General features: G+C 41.3%; 1 protein-coding gene across 23 annotated transcripts in view; it reads right to left on the bottom strand.

Moving 5' to 3' along the window:
• The window catches only part of Depdc5 (DEP domain containing 5, GATOR1 subcomplex subunit), a 120,154-nt gene that overhangs the window by 21,274 nt on the left and 82,653 nt on the right, over positions 1–16,227 (bottom strand). For 17 of the 23 annotated variants that reach the window (XM_034508703.2, XM_076938266.1, XM_076938265.1 and 14 more), the window contains 5 exons: positions 14,500–14,605; positions 11,662–11,727; positions 6,253–6,404; positions 3,422–3,499; positions 2,516–2,648 (listed from right to left, as the gene is read on the bottom strand). In XM_034508703.2, the coding sequence (XP_034364594.1) occupies positions 2,516–2,648; positions 3,422–3,499; positions 6,253–6,404; positions 11,662–11,727; positions 14,500–14,605 (535 nt within the window). The remainder of the gene's footprint in view (positions 1–2,515; positions 2,649–3,421; positions 3,500–6,252; positions 6,405–11,661; positions 11,728–14,499; positions 14,606–16,227) is intronic. The other 6 variants (XM_076938274.1, XM_034508706.2, XM_076938275.1 and 3 more) reach the window with 1 other exon arrangement.

The following is a 16,227-nucleotide window of genomic DNA, read 5'->3' as shown; positions in this document are numbered from 1 at the left end:
ACACCAGACCAGACTAAATCAGACCAGACCAGAATAAAATTGGGGCTGGAGGGATGTCTAAATGGTTAAAAGCACAGGCTTCTCTTCTAGTGGACCAGGGTTTAATTTTTACTAGCTACATGGTAACTAACAAGTGTCTAGTTTCAGGGGATCAGATGTCATCTTCTGGCCTTCTCTGGTACCAGGCTTGCATGTGGTATATTAACACATATGCAAACAAAATACTCAAACACATAAAATTTAAAAAAATACAAACAACATAAGGCTAGAGAGTTGGCTCAGTGGTTAATAGCACTTGCTGGTCTTCCAGAGGACTCCAGTTCAGTTGTCAGAACCCACATGGTGGTTCAGCACTACCCTTATTCAGTTTGAGGGAATACACTAACCTAATCTGACCTCTGCTGGCGATACATGCAGATTACTGGTGTACACACACACACACACACACACACACACACACACACACACACACACGATATTAAAAAAAAAGACACACACAGCAAAAAAACTATGGATTCTTTTAAGTCCCATTCTTTTTTCTTCTCCCAGAAATAAACAATTAAGAAATATGGTGGTTTGGGCTGAGCAGTGGTGGCGCACGCCTTTAATCCCAGCACTTGAGAGGCAGAAGCAGGTGGATTTCTGAGTTCGAGGCCAGCCTGGTCTACAGAGTGAGTTCCAGGACAGCCAGGGCTACACAGAGAAACCCTGTCTCAAAAAAAACAAAAACAACAACAACAACAAAAAGAAATATGGTGGTTTGAATGAGAATGGTCCCCATAGGCTCATAGGTTTGAATACTTGGGCCCCAGTTGGTAGAACTGTTTGGGAAGGATCAGGAGGTGTGACTTTGTGGAGGAGAGTATGTCACTAAGGGAAGTGTTTTGTGTTTCAAAAGACTCATTCAATACACTCTCTGCCTCCTGCTTTGTTTGAGAGGAGCTCAACAAATCTGTTCAGCTGTTGCTGGCACCAGGCCTTCATTCAGCCATTATGGACTTTAACCTGGAACTATAAGTGCAATTTATCACTTTCTTTTATTAAGTTGCTTTGTTCATAGTGATAGAAAAGTAACTAATACAAGTAATAATCTCAAGCATGCTTTTTTTAAATTAAAAAAATTTTCTTTTGTTTTATTTGTTTTAAAGATTTATTTATATTTTATGTATTGGATCCTCTGGAGCTGGATTTACAGATGGTTGCAAGCCACCTGATATGGGAACCAAACTCTGGTCTTCTAGATAAGCAATAAGCACTCTTAACCAATGAGTCATCTCCCTTCAGCCCTAAGATTTATGTTTATTTTTTTTTTATGTTGCCTGTATGTGTATGTCTGAGTGAATGTTTTAAGTATATATTTTTAAAAGGTTTTATGTAGATATGTATTGACATGAGAATGAGGTTTCATAGTATTTTAAATTTAAATAAAGTATAATACTAGTATTCTTTTATCGGCCTGTTTTTATTGATATCATGCTTCTGACATTTATCTACATTGGTATGTGCACCTCCAGCTCATGTCCCTTAAATTGTTATAACAGCATGTCATTTCATCAGTAAAAAGGTAATACTCTCAAAGAGATGGAAGTTTATCAGGGAAAAGCTATACAAAATAGTATGTCAAGACCTTCAAAGAGTGAAACGACAACAGTATTCTGATTCAAATTAGTTATTAAATTTACCATGCAGTGATGAAAAGCCAGCTGTTCAACAACATCCTTCATACCTCATAGACAAGACAGTGTGAACCAGCTCAGTCAACCTGACTGTATTTACTCTTCTGTTTTCTTCACTCAACAGTGAGCTGAACTCGGCACTACTAATCTCCTAAGTGCCTACTATGTGCCAAGCAACATGCAAGTCTTAGGGAATGGCAATGAGCACTACGGGGAGGCCCTGTCCAGGCACAAGACACAGGCGATGAAGACACTCTTCAGTCTGGTGCCTTTGGACTACTATGTGAAGCTGCCTCTGATGCAGAGCCTGGGATTCAGCATTGGGATTTGGGTACACAGGCATTACCAGGGTAAAACTGGGCTGGGAGCTGGGGACCGTTCCCTGAAAAATCTTTCAGATATTTATCTGAGGGACAAGAATAAGACTTTGTCCAGAATATTTCAGTTCAGACAATAAATTCTGGCAAACTTTAAAGTCAAAGCATGCGTTACATGCACACACACGCACATACAGAGACACATACCCATACATACCTGTTTATGTATTTTTAGGACAAGGTCTCCCTATGTAGAACAGGATGGCTTCTAACTTATGAACTTATAATCCTCCTGCCTCCACTTCCTCAGTGCTGTTGGGGACTTACCTCTAACCCTAAGGTTTTCAAAGTGTATTTCAAAAGAAGACCCATCTCTCATCAACTCCAGATAGGCCTCACAGCTGTTAAAAACAGATCCCCACCACAGCTTGCAAATAGCATTACTGGAATGGGTGACATCTTCCATGAGTACCATGGTGATCACAAGGACCCAAGCAGACAAACCCCACCTTGTGGTCTCACCTGCATGATGTCGATGCCCATTGCCTGCGTCTGGACCCCCTCCACATTGTTCATCAGCCAGTGTACGACCTCAGCACTGATGAAGCAGCATGGTGAAAGGCCCTTCTGTTCAGACAGCAGCTGGACCCCTGTCCTGAATTCCAACGAGTGAGGAGGAACATGTGCCCAATGGCCATAAGGAAAAAGAAAAGATAGGAGATAAGGGGTCCATAATAGGGTTCCATATATAACTCCTAGACTGAGAGAACCCCGGGGCAGGATAGAAGAACTGATAGGGGAAGGGACATTTAGAGAAAACTATCTGTCAGTATTACATGAGGCACTTCACATGAAAATTTAATTATTGCAATAACCATGTGTGTAAAAACTCAAGGTGCTTAGTACATGAAGGTGCCTGTCACCAAACCTGACAACTTAAGTTCAGTTTCTGTTAAGCACATCTGGAGGGAAAGGGTCAACTCCTGCAGGATGTCTTCTGACTGCCATATGTAACTGCAGCATACAAGATCCACACATGTGGGGAGCCCTTTAGCTCCCCACAAATAAATAAGTAAAACGTAATTTTTAAAAATTCACTGTAGCTGGGCAGTGGTAGACGATACCTTTAATCCCAGCACTTGGGGGGCAGAGGCAGATGGATCTCTGTGAGTTTGATGCCAGCCTGGTCTACAGAGTAAGTCTATGACAGCCAGGGCTACACAAAGAAACCCTGTCTAAAATAAAATAAAACAAAAACCCTCTCATTGTATAAATGAGGTACAGAGGCTGCAGGAGGTCAGGTGACCTGCCCACATTTCACAACTGGTAAGCAGTAGAGTAAGGTGTAACTATCCACCCACACCACCACAGCAAGTCTTCCCTCAGGTACCTTCTGCCCTTGCTTTATAAATGTGTCCTGTCACTTACGAGGGATGCTTCATGGCTTCCAGGATCTCCACCAAGGTAGAAGACGATGTCAGAGAGCTTGCTATGTGCTGCTGAGAGCTGCAACACAGAATAACATGACACACATGAATGGGCTCTAGTTTCAGTGCTGTGGACTGAATCCAAGACCTTATACATTTGAAAAAGGCCAAGTAATTTTGTATCTAAACACAGCGCCTTTACAAAGCACCTCCCTCTTCAATCACTTTGATCTTTCATTTTATTCTTTTATTTATGTGCTTGTCTACGGAAGTTAGAGGAAGGCTTTGGATTTGCTGAAGCTGGAGTTACAGGCAGCTGTGAATTAGGAACATGGGTGTTGGGAATCATGTCCTTCAAAGAGCATGGCAGCTCTTATGCACTGAGACACATCTTTCCATTAACAACTATGCTTCCTAGAAATTTTAGGCTGCTCTGGTTTTGCATGATGGCCTCTCACATGTTACTTACTTAACCTTGACCAATCAAAGAACACTTAGTAATAATTTCAGGTGAGGGTTTACAGGACAGAGCCTTGGAATTATCACTAAGCAGCTGTGGGACTCCAGATTATCTTGGTCTTTATTTTTTTATCTGAAAAAGGGGACAGTGCTATTCACGTCTTTCAGGGTAGTGTAGTGCTAACAAATAAACCATGGTCAAGTCTGACATATGTGCTACCTAAAACAGTAGCCAACGCTAAAGCAAGTCAAATGAGCTAAATGAACTGATGAAGGTCCAAGAGGTAGGAAGCATCAGAATCCAGATCTGCATTCAAGTGAGTCAAATTCCAAGTCCTGATCTTTCTATCATTTACTGCCAAGTTCTGCCTAGAAGGTGTGACCGTGACTGAAGCATGCTTAAAGCTGCTGTGTTGGCACATGCCTGTAATCCCAGCACTCAGGAGGCTGAGTTGGGAGGATCATGAATTTGAGATCAACTTGGGGTACTTGGAAAGACCTATTACAGAGATGGGGGTAAGGCAATCTGAAAGAAAAAAAGAGATTAATACTCAGCAGCCATTGAAATTCCTCAAACTTTTCTCTTTCTTCTATTCCAATCTTCTGAGTACCTATTTGCAAAGGGGGGTTGTGGGGTGTTTCAGGATTCCATGCAGTATTTCATAATATCAAGCTATAGGTTAATCCCCAGCACTACAATAAAAACCTAAACTAGAATCTTGGGGTTAGAAAAAGCTTTCAAAACCTTTGAAGAAAACTTCCTTCTAACACTGAGTTTGAGTTCAAACATACATAGTCAAGAGACTGCCTTCTATTCATGAACACCTTCAAAGGCAAACAACTCAAGCCTTTCCAAATGCAGCTGTATCTGTTGCTACTAAGTTACTTACCAGGAAATAGAATGTACACTGTGTAACTTTCAGTCATGGGTCCTGCTTTTGCCTACATCATTTCTGAACTTCTTACCTTGTGGTTTAGAAAAAAAAAAAAAATGGTCCCATAGCCTCATAAGAGTGGAACTGTTAGTAGGTGTGGCCTTGTTGGAGGAAGTGAGTCACTGGTGGTAAGCTCTGAGGTCTTAGAAGCTCAAGCAAGGCCTAGTGGTTCACTGTTTCTTCCTGCTGTCTGTGATCTGGCTATAGAACTCTTAGCTCCTTCTCCAGCACTGTGTCCACCTCTGTGCTGCCATGCTTCTGGTCATGATGATAACAGACTAAACTTTGAACTGTAAGCTAGTCCCAATTAAATGTTTTCCTTAAAAGAGTTGCTGTGGTCATGTGTCTTCATAGTAATGAAACTGTAACTAGGAAACACCTTCAACCTACTGAAGTTCCTCTTTCTTCCCTTGCTTCTCTACCCTTTTGAGCAATGAGGAAGCACTTGGATGCACTCTCCTCATGCACACTCTGCAGCCCCTCCAATCTCTGCCATAGCTGGGTATGGTGAGGGCCTGAGCCTGAGAGAAGTTAGAGGAGAAAAGTGAGGCCTGACCAAGCATCCCCTCCATTAGCCAAAGTGAACACACCGCGGTGGACGCAGTAGAGGCAAAATCAGTGCAGAGTTTATGATGGAAGGAAGGAAATTAAGTGCCTGCCAACAGGGACCAACTTATGACTATCCAAGAACAGCAGGGGGAGGGCTGTAAAAGTTAAGTTTCTCAGACCATATAGCCAAGATCTGCTCAGTCAGGACAGTGACACAGTAAGAACAGACTAAGTAGAACTGCCATAAAGCAAACACAGTCAAGAAAGAAAGAAAAACGTTTCTCAAAACTGGCAACTTTGTGGAATTGGTTCTTTCCTTCTCCCTTTGCATAAGTTCCAGGGTCACATTTAAGCCAGGAGGCTTGCGAGGCGAGTGTCCTTTACACACTAGGCCATCCCATCAATTGGGACATTGTGACATATACCTTCAGTCCCAGCAGCACTCAGGAGGCAGAGGCAGGTGGATCTCTGTGAGTCTGAGGTCTGCCTGATCTACAGAATGAGTTTCAGGATAGCCAGAGCTACATCACAGAGAAACCCTGCCTTTAAAAAAACAAAAGCTTGGATCCTTACTAAGCAAATGAGGCATAGGTAGTACCCTTCTCTGGATTCTTAGGAACAGGAAAATGCTCGTGATGTGTGACTGATCCACTGCTAGTGCATTTCCTTACCGACTTGCACTTGTGCAAGGCATTATAAACAGAACTAACAAGATGTCTGATACTTTCTACATCTCTGAGAAAACAGATTCTCCACCCTACCACCTGGTCTCTCATATGACTTGTAGCAATTAGAACATGGCGCAGAGCTTTGGACTCCCAACTGCTATGCTTTGGTTAAATTTCCCCCCATCTAATGAGAATATCAGTTTGGTTATTCTGTATCTCACCTGCAGTCACCAGAGTTTGTAGAGGGAAAAGCCTGTTCTATGTTCTGGGAGTTCCCAAAGGTTGGGTTGTTGCCTCTATCCATGGACTGGCATGTGCTGACCCCTAAACTGGCACTGTCTAACACCAGAGGAGCTGTTTGATCCACAGATGCCTGCAAAAGAGTAAAAAGTTAGTGCATGGATCCAAAATTAACCAAAAGGAAACAATAAATAAGCTATTCTGGTTTATTAAGTCAACAGACATTTTATACATATTCATGCACTTACAATGAAGCTACTTACACATAGGGTTTTCCATTCCTCCCATTCTCAGTCCCCACTGGTCCCTGGTGGAAGAGCCAAGAGTCTAGAGACCACACCCAGTCCTAGATATACTACCTTGTCAGAGAAATGAAAGACTCACTTCCTCTAAACCAAGGCAGACAAAAGCCAGTCAATCACAGTAACTCTAGAACCATAGCCATCACTTCAGTACCAGACTCAAACCACAAGACTGGCACTAAAGGACATCCCCTACAAAAAGAACACGGAAGGCTGAGCAAAGTAGTGCAGGAAGATCTCTATGAGTTTGAGGCCATCCAGGTCTACAGAGAGTTCCAGGTCAGCCAGAGCTACATAGTGAGAGCCTGTCTCAAAAAAAGAAAGAAAGAACATACAAGTCAGGATCTTAGGAGACCAAGAGGAGGAAAAAGAAATTTGGAGAAGACAAATGGGTTGGCGCCCCAGGAGGTACCCTCCATCTACCATGACTCAGCCTTCTGACACTTCAAACCTCAGGGGCATCTCTAAGTTTTCTCCTTTATCTTCATCCTGAGGTCTAGTCCTTTGGCCTCCCCTTGGAAAATTCACATGACACAGGTCATCCTCCCCCTCCATCTGGGAAGTCCAGGACAGGACTGTAACTAGCCTACAACTGCAGCCTTTCTCCTGAACTCCACCTATGAGTCATTAACATTTGCTTGCATCTTTCCAAAAACCAATTCCAACCTAGTTACCCCGTTACTCTGAAATCTTGCAAATCTATCACACTGTGAACTAACTCTAGAAAACATCTGTCTGACTTGTGATTTCCACACAATACCAGCCGTTCACCAAGTCTACCCTTTCAGTCTAAAAATTTTCTTTGTACAGTACTATGGGTTCTGTTGTCCTGTGGTTCCTTATTTCAATGGCTAAGCCCCACCTCAACAGGTCTTCATGGTTCTCAACTGTCTTCATGCTATGGCCCTTTAATACAGTTCCACATGTTGTGATGACCCCAACCACAAGATTATTTTCATTGCTACTTCATGACTGTAATTTTACTAGAGTTATGAATTACAATGTAAATATCTGATAGGCAGGATATCTGATAAGTGACTCCCCACAAAAGAGTTGTTTGACCCCCAAAGGGGTCAAGACCCGCAAGTTACCTTAATGTTTCCTGATTATCCCCACATTGGCTTCCAAGTGGCATACTTCACTGAGCCTGCTGAAGGAACTGCTCAGAAAGCAGTCTGTTTGCCTCATTTAAGGCAACTAAAGTGCAGGACTCTGTCCCACTCACCTAAATATGTGCAGCACTGGTAATGGTCACCTCTCAGACTAAATATTTACAAAGAACGACTAAGCCTTTCAGAGTACTTCTAAAAACCAATAAAAGCCTCACCTTACAGTTCTTGAATAAATTCCCTAGGCAGAGCCTTCTCTTATCAGATACTTTGTTATATGATCAGATACTTTGTTATATGATGTAAATATCTATTTCTAAAACAGGGCTTGTCATCTCAGCACTATGGCCACGTGGGATCAAATGAATCTTTGTCACAGGTTGGCCTGTGCACTGGCCCAATTCCACACATTAGATGCCAGTAATACTACCCACAGATGTGTTAAAAATTTTTCTAGTGATACTATTAATTGTCCCATGATATAAAAAGAAAGCAAAGAAACAGAAAGAGCTGGGTATGGTGGTGAACACATATAATCCCATCACTCAGGAGGGAGAGGCAGGGGATCAACAGTTCAATACCATCCTTGGCTACATGGTAAGTGCCAGGACAGACTGGATGGGCTACATGAGACAATGTCTCAAAACAAAAACAAAGAAATAGGCAAAAGAAGTGGGCTGTGTGTGCCTATGCCTGTGCATGTGCATTTCTATCCCATAAAATTTTATTTAAAAGAGCAAAATGGTGGGCCAGGTTTGCCTCATGAATGCCTGACTTCTGCTCTGTATCACACACATTCTATCTTTTATGGACACACATTTTGCTCAGATCCTAACACCAGAAAAAGTTGTTTTCTTGAAAACGCTATTGTCTTTTTTGTCTGACCACTCTGAATCTTAGGATGATAGTTCCCATACAGGATTCAGGAAGCTTAGAGCTGAAATTAGTACAAAATTCTAGATGCTTTACAAGCTCTTACCCTTATTTTCTCCCCACCCTGACCCCCAGATTTCCCTCATAGGCACATTTTTATGTAGGGAGGAAGAAAGCACCAGTTAAGACTTAGTTATTACAAAAGAAAGGGCTGGGCAGTGGTGTCCCACGCCTTTAATCCCAGCACTCTGGAGATAGAGGCAGGCAGGTCTCTGAGTTTGAGGTCAGCCTGGTCTACAGAGCAAGTTCCAGGAGAGCCAGGGTTACAGAGTAAAACCCTATTTCAGCAACCCCCTCTACCTTGAAAGACTCCCAAGTGAAGTTGTGAAGGAGATGTAGGATGAAGGGGAGGGCGAATGCCTGAAAAATATGTGCAGATAAAGCCAGGTATGACCTTTAATCACAGAACTCAGAGGCAGAGGCAGATGGATCTCTATGAGTTCAAGGCAGCCTGGTCTACAGAGTGAGTTCTAGAGCAGCCAGAGTTTTATAGAGAGGCCCAGTCTCAAAACCAACAACAAAAAAGATGGGTAAGTTAAAAATTTAACTCTTGCCAAAGTCCCTAAGCAATCTTTCTGCATACAATTAAACTGCATACCTTTGTTCTTTTTATTTTTGTTATTATAAAATATATAAAACATTTTATATGAATTTTCTAACATACAGTGTAAGAAGGCTACTTTCAAATCTTGGCTTTGGTACTATGCCTTGGTGCTTCAGCACAAACTATGCTTTAGAACTAATTATGTTTTAGAATTTATTTCTTCATCTATGGGATTTTATTTCTTGGAGGTAATAGTGTCTTTACACCAAAGAGTGACTAAAAGTATTGAAGCTGAATTATGTCAATTTAATGCATATTTGCTTATGACTCTTTGGTAATTTCATATGTGAATATAGCATATTTAAACCACAGCCATTTGCTCTCCCCTTCATGGATGATCAAATCCCTTAAAATAAACCACATAGAGCCAGGCGGTGGTGGCGCACGCCTTTAATCCCAGCACTTGGGAGGCAGAGGCAGGCGGATTTCTGAGTTCGAGGCCAGCCTGGTCTACAGAGTGAGTTCCAGGACAGCCAGGACTACACAGAGAAACCCTGTCTCGGAAAAAAAAAACCAACCCCCCCGCAAAAAAAAAAAAAACCCAACCACATAGATAGTACTTGTGTATAACCTATGTAAATCATCCTGTATACGCTCACATGCTCAACCTTCCGACATCTCAACACAACATGGTCACCTATAGAGTCACACACTAGAATTACACAGTCCAGTTACAAAACAAAACACAGAATTTTTAAAAAGTTAAAGAAATCTCCTAATGTTTCAAATTTAGGATTTTGTATTAGAATGTACTACAGCTGTCTTGTAGCACATACAGCCCAAAGGCTGCAGGTTGGACACATTTGCATGAATTTAAATCATCTCTAACTGACCTATAATACCTAATGTATAGAACAGCTATGAGAGCAAATGTTACACTGTACTGTTTGGAGAATACGCTGCAGGAAAAATGTCTGTACATGTTCAGAATAGACATAATTTTTCCTCTCCAATATTTTTGATCCGTGGTTGATTATGGGTAGATGTAGAGGGCCAGTTATACTAATTATAGTCATGGCTGATATTGACTGTACACTGATCACCTATCTAGCATTATGCTGTTCATTTACACATGCAAGATTAGAAGTGTGTTAATTTCTAAATATATAGATACTTCCTATTCTGTCTAATGACTAACAAAAAGGTTATTTGCACTATGATCAGAAATGTGCTTGTTATGACCTCATTTTCTTGTAATTTGTTGAAAACATTTGTTGTTTCTAATATTCAAAATGTCCCCATTTTAAATCACTATTAAATTACTAGTTCCTCTTACAATAAAGATTAGATTTTACACCAGGAATGACAAACATCTCTCATTCAAATGGATAGAGTGGAATCACCAATTCCTCTCTGAAACTGACCTCTACTTACTCTTCCCGGCTGTAGAAACTCGTCCCCTTTATAGGCTGTTACAAAGGTTATGTTTATAACAGACAGGCAGAGTGGGAGCTCAGTGAGCTGCTCTTCTGATTTTCACTGAATAAGAACTCCTTAACTCCTCCCACTGAGCGCTACAAGTCCCATTCATTCTCCTTAGCTAGACCTACTTTGCATAAACCCTGTTAATTCTTTCAGATCTCTGTAACTACTCTACAGCTCAGTCAATTTCATATAATACTTAGAAGCTTCCGTAAAGAGCAGGGAGTCCTATTTGCCTGCAAAGAGCAGTCAAAACAGTAATTACTAATGCTAATTATAGAGTGGGTTTTGAGTCAAGCCTTGTGGGTCATGGGTTTAAATCCCAGTTCTCTTTGTACTGTAAAAAGCAACTTCTTTGTCCTTTATTTCTCCACTTATAAAACTGAAATAACACATTTACTTAACCACTAGGTTATATTCTAAGGTGAAATGAGATAGTATGCTAGGCATGTGGTAAGTAAAGAATTTTAAGGCCCGAAAAGCCCTCAGTGACTTCACCCCAAACTTTCATTTGACAAATAAATGAAGCCCAGAAAGCAAGTGAGCTGCTCAGGACCACACACCATTAGCCTATGATATAGCTCATGCCTATTTATAAATGATGGTGTTTTTGTTCCTCACCACTTCCTGCCATACTGTTTTAAATTTATCTTGGCTGTATGGAGAGGAGAAAAATAAGTGTTCAGTCCTTAAATATACACATTTCATGATGCTTATAAAATTTAAAAGGGCAGATGCTGCAATGTGGCGACAATGAGATTCATAGCAATTGGGTGAACCACACAAGCAGCAATGAGAAGCATATGGTCCAGCACTGGTGTGGCAGGCTGTCCTCGTACATGAATCTCTCCTGTTCTCTTTTGCTGCTATGAACACCAAGATACCTTACAGAAAAATCCAATTTCAGCTGCCCCTCAAATTTAGATTCAGTCCAATTTTATCTACTCAGAGGTAAACAGAAGGCCAGCCCGAGCCTTCTGCCAACAGGATGGGCATGCACAGGCTGGAGTTTGGACTAACCTGAGGGTAGAAGGCAGATGATGCTGTGCGTGGGCTGCGGACAAACTCCATAAAGAAGGCCCCGTCCTGAAGTCAGAGGAGGAAGCAACAGCAGCAGCAGCAGCAGGTGCAAGGGAGCCAAGAAATGGATTGTGTATGAGAATAGGAGGAGAGAGGGATGAAAAATAAGTAAATACATAAATGAAAACAAGAAAGGAAGAAGAAAAACCAGGACGTGAGGGAATGGGTTGGGAGTGGAACAGGGGGCAGGACTGGCACAGAAAGACAATATCCAAATGCAAAGCATGAGCAAGAAACCCTATCTCAATCAGCAAAATACCATCCATGTGGGCGAAAGCACCAGAGCTGGAAGGTACAGCCAAGCTCCTTGTGTGTACCTATGGCTTGGATGCTTTTGACTTCCTTCAGACCTACGACAAGGAGGAGAGACAGCCCCAGAGCAGTGTTGGGAACAGTGGGGTAAAGGCAGCAATGACAATTTGTCCTTCTGTCTGGCTGGGTAACAGCCCTCTAGGAGAGAGACACTGGAGCCTAAGATTTCTTCTGCCTGTTAGTTACTAAATGTGGCAACAAAGAATATATGAAGAAAAAAGTCCTGTGTAATCTATGCATATGGGGGTGTTAGAGGCAGCAGTACCTGCTCCTCTACTGCCTGGGGAACAAAATCAAAAAACTAAGACATAAAGTCAGGTATATAAGCACAAATGCAGTGGGCTTCCTGAAGCAATCACCCCCTCTCTACTCAGGGCTGGATTTAAATGCCCATGTATTTGAAGCAAAAATGACAAATAGGAATTTCAAAGATATTCTGATCCTTCGAAGCCTTTGCTTTGCACACATAACTGTCACTCAGTGCAGGAGTGACAACTGATCAAGGTCTCTACTCTCCTTCAGTTCTAGAAGTAAAACAATGAAGACATTTGGTGTTCCTTATATCATCATGCCAGCATCTCCCAACAGTCACTGCAGACTCCAGCAGCACATCCTGTAAAGGGATGACTGAAATTGCAGATACATCATAGACACCGTAAGAGGTGCTATCTCTAGGCATTCTAGCAGGGCATCTCATGGCATTTTGCTTCTGATTCTCTAATCTCGGAAGACACACCCCAGCACCATGGCTTTTGGAAGTCCAGTGAGCATCTGGAAGAACAGCCTAATTTGTGACCTTGATTGCATTTCAACCTTCCTACAATTTCTCTACTTTCCCATCTTGTCTTTGGTTCCATCTCTAATTCTGAGAAATGACATGTAGAGAGGTCAGAAAAGGGCTGGTAGACATTAGTCCATCCTTGATCTAACAACTGAGGCACTGATAATACTGAGACCTAGGTTACAGAAATGAGATCAAGGGTTTTGTTTTGGTTTTGGCCAAAAGAACTTTCTTTTGAACACAGACTCTCCTTGGGACCTAAAGCTATTCCTTTGAGCAGGTTAGTAAACCACCACTTAAAGAATAGATCTGATCACTCACCTGGTCTTCACAGGCTATGAGCAATTAATAACTTTTATGATTTTAAATGGTTTTAGAAGCACTTATGCTGTACCTTTATTTTGCCATGAAGCCTGAAATCTACACACAAGGCTGCTGATCTCTGTTCCCCAGCCTCCAATCTGCCCAATGTTTTGGTGGATACTCTTCTCATATTTTAATTCCTAGAGTATAAGTCTAGTAATTTATAGAAGGTAATTATTAATCAGACCTGTAGTCAACTGCCATAAGAAAGTTCATTAGCATTGTTTAGAATTTTATATGCTGTAGATTAAATTCTATAGAAATGTTAATGTCTGCACCCACCCTAGATTCTCTCTATGTAGTCCTGACTATCCTGGAACTCGCTCTGTAGACCAGGCTGTCCTCCAACTCATACAGATCTGTCTGCCTCTGCTTCCTGAGTGCTGGGATTAAAGGCAGACCCTACCACACCCAGCTAAAATTTACTTTGAAGATGAGAAACCATTTACAGTTTTAAGCAAGCTTTTTGTGTATATGTAGTATTAGGACTCAAACCCAAGGCCCTGAGTAGGTAAACTGAATGCTTTACCTCTAAGCCACATCCCTAGTACAAAGCTCCTTTCAACATAGTATTTAAGGGACTGAGAGTTTAGTTCAGTAGTAGACTATTTGCCTAGCATGTAAAAGACTTTGTCTGAATCCCTAAAACTTAAAAAAATAAAATAAAAAAAAAAAAAAACAAAAAAACTTGAAAAAATGACATGAAAAACTTTTATGAGTAAAATTAATAAATATTAAGTTAGATATAAGATATTGCCAAGCTTAAGAAAAATAAATGCCCAGACTCTTTTATCTCCCTGTAGTAAAAGCTAGATAAGAGAATTAGCTCACCCTCCATGCAAAATAATGCATCTGAACTTCCCAGAAGACACAAAAGTCCGACCTAGGGGTTGTCTGCCATTCTGCTGCACTTGCTATGCCTTACAAAGGTCTAAAGTCTCAAAGTTTTGTTTGCATTTTTCTTTCCAAGTATTTCTCAGGAGTCTTTAAACTAACAAACAAACAAACATCCAAAAACCAAAACAAGCAAAGAAAAACAAGGAATAGGAATTCCATCATCAAAAAGAACAGGCTTGTGTGGATGGTGCTTCATAGATTTCCAGTTTCCCTCCAGTAAAGTGGATGGTAATGCTGAAGAAAAACTACATGGCAAACTGCAAAACCCAAGTCAGATCTCAGTCTTCAAGTCACATGCTGCAGGTGAATGGAAATCCACTCACTATCATCACAAGAAGGTTCCTTTATCTACAGAACAGTTGATCCTGGGCTCATGGCTCCGAAGAGCATGCAGCAACAATCCCCTGCTGGTGAGCCACCTTTACCTTGCGTGGGCTGTCCACATAGGTGGGAGTCATGGCAACACTGCTGTTCTCAGCTGGCTGAGTGCAGCTTTTTCCGTGCACAGTCGTCTGCTGTTCTCCTAGGCTCCTGAAGGAAGGAAAATACATGATTGCAGCTTGCTGAGAGATCAGAAGACAGCACTGCTGTTTCTACCTTTGAAACAGGCTTTCTACTGCCTTGCTTTTCTTTCAGGCCATATATGGCACCCTTAATACCATTAAACTGGCCCCACTCCCTAGACAGAGTATCTCTGCCCAGGCAATTAAATTGTCATAAACAGCCTGCACGATATATCATAAAATAAATGGCCCAGTTAAAGAACATTCTCTAAGACTGGTGAGACTGGTGAGATGGCTCAATGGGTACAGGCACTTGCCACCAGGTCTACCAACCTGAGTTTGATCACTGAACCCACATGGTGGAAGAAAAGAACTAACTTCTTTAAGCTGTCCTCTGATCTCCCTCACATACTATACCCATGTGTGCATTCCCTTCCCAATAAATGTAATAAAAAATAAAAATTGTTCAAAGAATCAGGGTGCAGTGACACACACTTTTAATCTCAGGTGGATCTCTGTCAGTTTGAGAATAGCCTGGTCTACAGAGAGAGTTTCAGAATAGCCAGAGCTGTATAATAGAGAGGCCCTGTCTCAAAAAGACCAAAAAAAGAAATAAGCATTCCAAGAAAGGTCCTGTTTCCACTCATACGTAGAATATAGATTTAATATATACATATATGTATGGATGTAATATTATGTGATACACACACACACACACACACACACACACACACACACACACAGCATAAAAGCAGAAAGAGTACCAGGGAGGAAGCGGAACAGGGCAAGGAAAGGGGAAAGACAGGCAAGTACAGGGAGTGGGACTATGGGCAAGGCATGATGATACATGTATGAATATTTTATAACAAAACCTGTTTCTTAAAAGCTTTTTTCATGCTAAAATTTTAGTTAAAAAAAATCTCTGTGGGGGGTAGCAAGATGGCTCAGTGATTAAGGCAATAGCTGTTCTTCAAGAAGACCTGGGTTTAATTTTCAGCACCCACATGTTGGCTTACTTTCAGTTTCAGGGGATCCGGTGCTTTCTTCAGGCCTCCTTGAACACCAGGCATGCATGTGGTAACACAGACATACATGTAGATAAAACACCCATACACATTAAAGAAAGGCTGACCAAGATGATCATCTAAGACTAGGAGTTTCAGGACTGTCTAGGTAACAGTGAGACCTCGTTCATCCAACAAAACACATTCTAAAAATCAGCACTGCAGTAACATGCAGTATCTTCTAACTAGGGAGATATGTGCTAGTTCTGTATACTTTAAAGGGATTTGTGTTAATTTTTCCGACATAATTATATTCCCTCCTTCCCCAAGACATAACGTAAGAGAAATATGATTTTCTTATGATATCTCATCTTGTCTCAGTTCTGATGTAAATTAATGCATAATTACATGTTTAGTTTCTAATTTTTCCCCAACTAAAATTAACCAATGCAGTATATCATAAGTAATATAAAGATGTTTTAAAGTATGTGGAAGATTTAAAAAAAGAAATGAAAAACCTGATCATGGTAGCACAACCCTATAATCCCAGCAATGAGGAGGCTGAGCCAGGAGGATCATGAGTTCAAGTCCAACCTAAGATAAATATCAAAAACAAAAAACAAGAGCTAGAGATACAGTTCAGTAG

This window comes from Arvicanthis niloticus, chromosome 7 (genome assembly GCF_011762505.2).
Source record: "Arvicanthis niloticus isolate mArvNil1 chromosome 7, mArvNil1.pat.X, whole genome shotgun sequence".
Taxonomy (NCBI): Eukaryota; Metazoa; Chordata; class Mammalia; order Rodentia; family Muridae; genus Arvicanthis; species Arvicanthis niloticus.
This window is presented reverse-complemented; position numbering and strand designations above follow the sequence as displayed.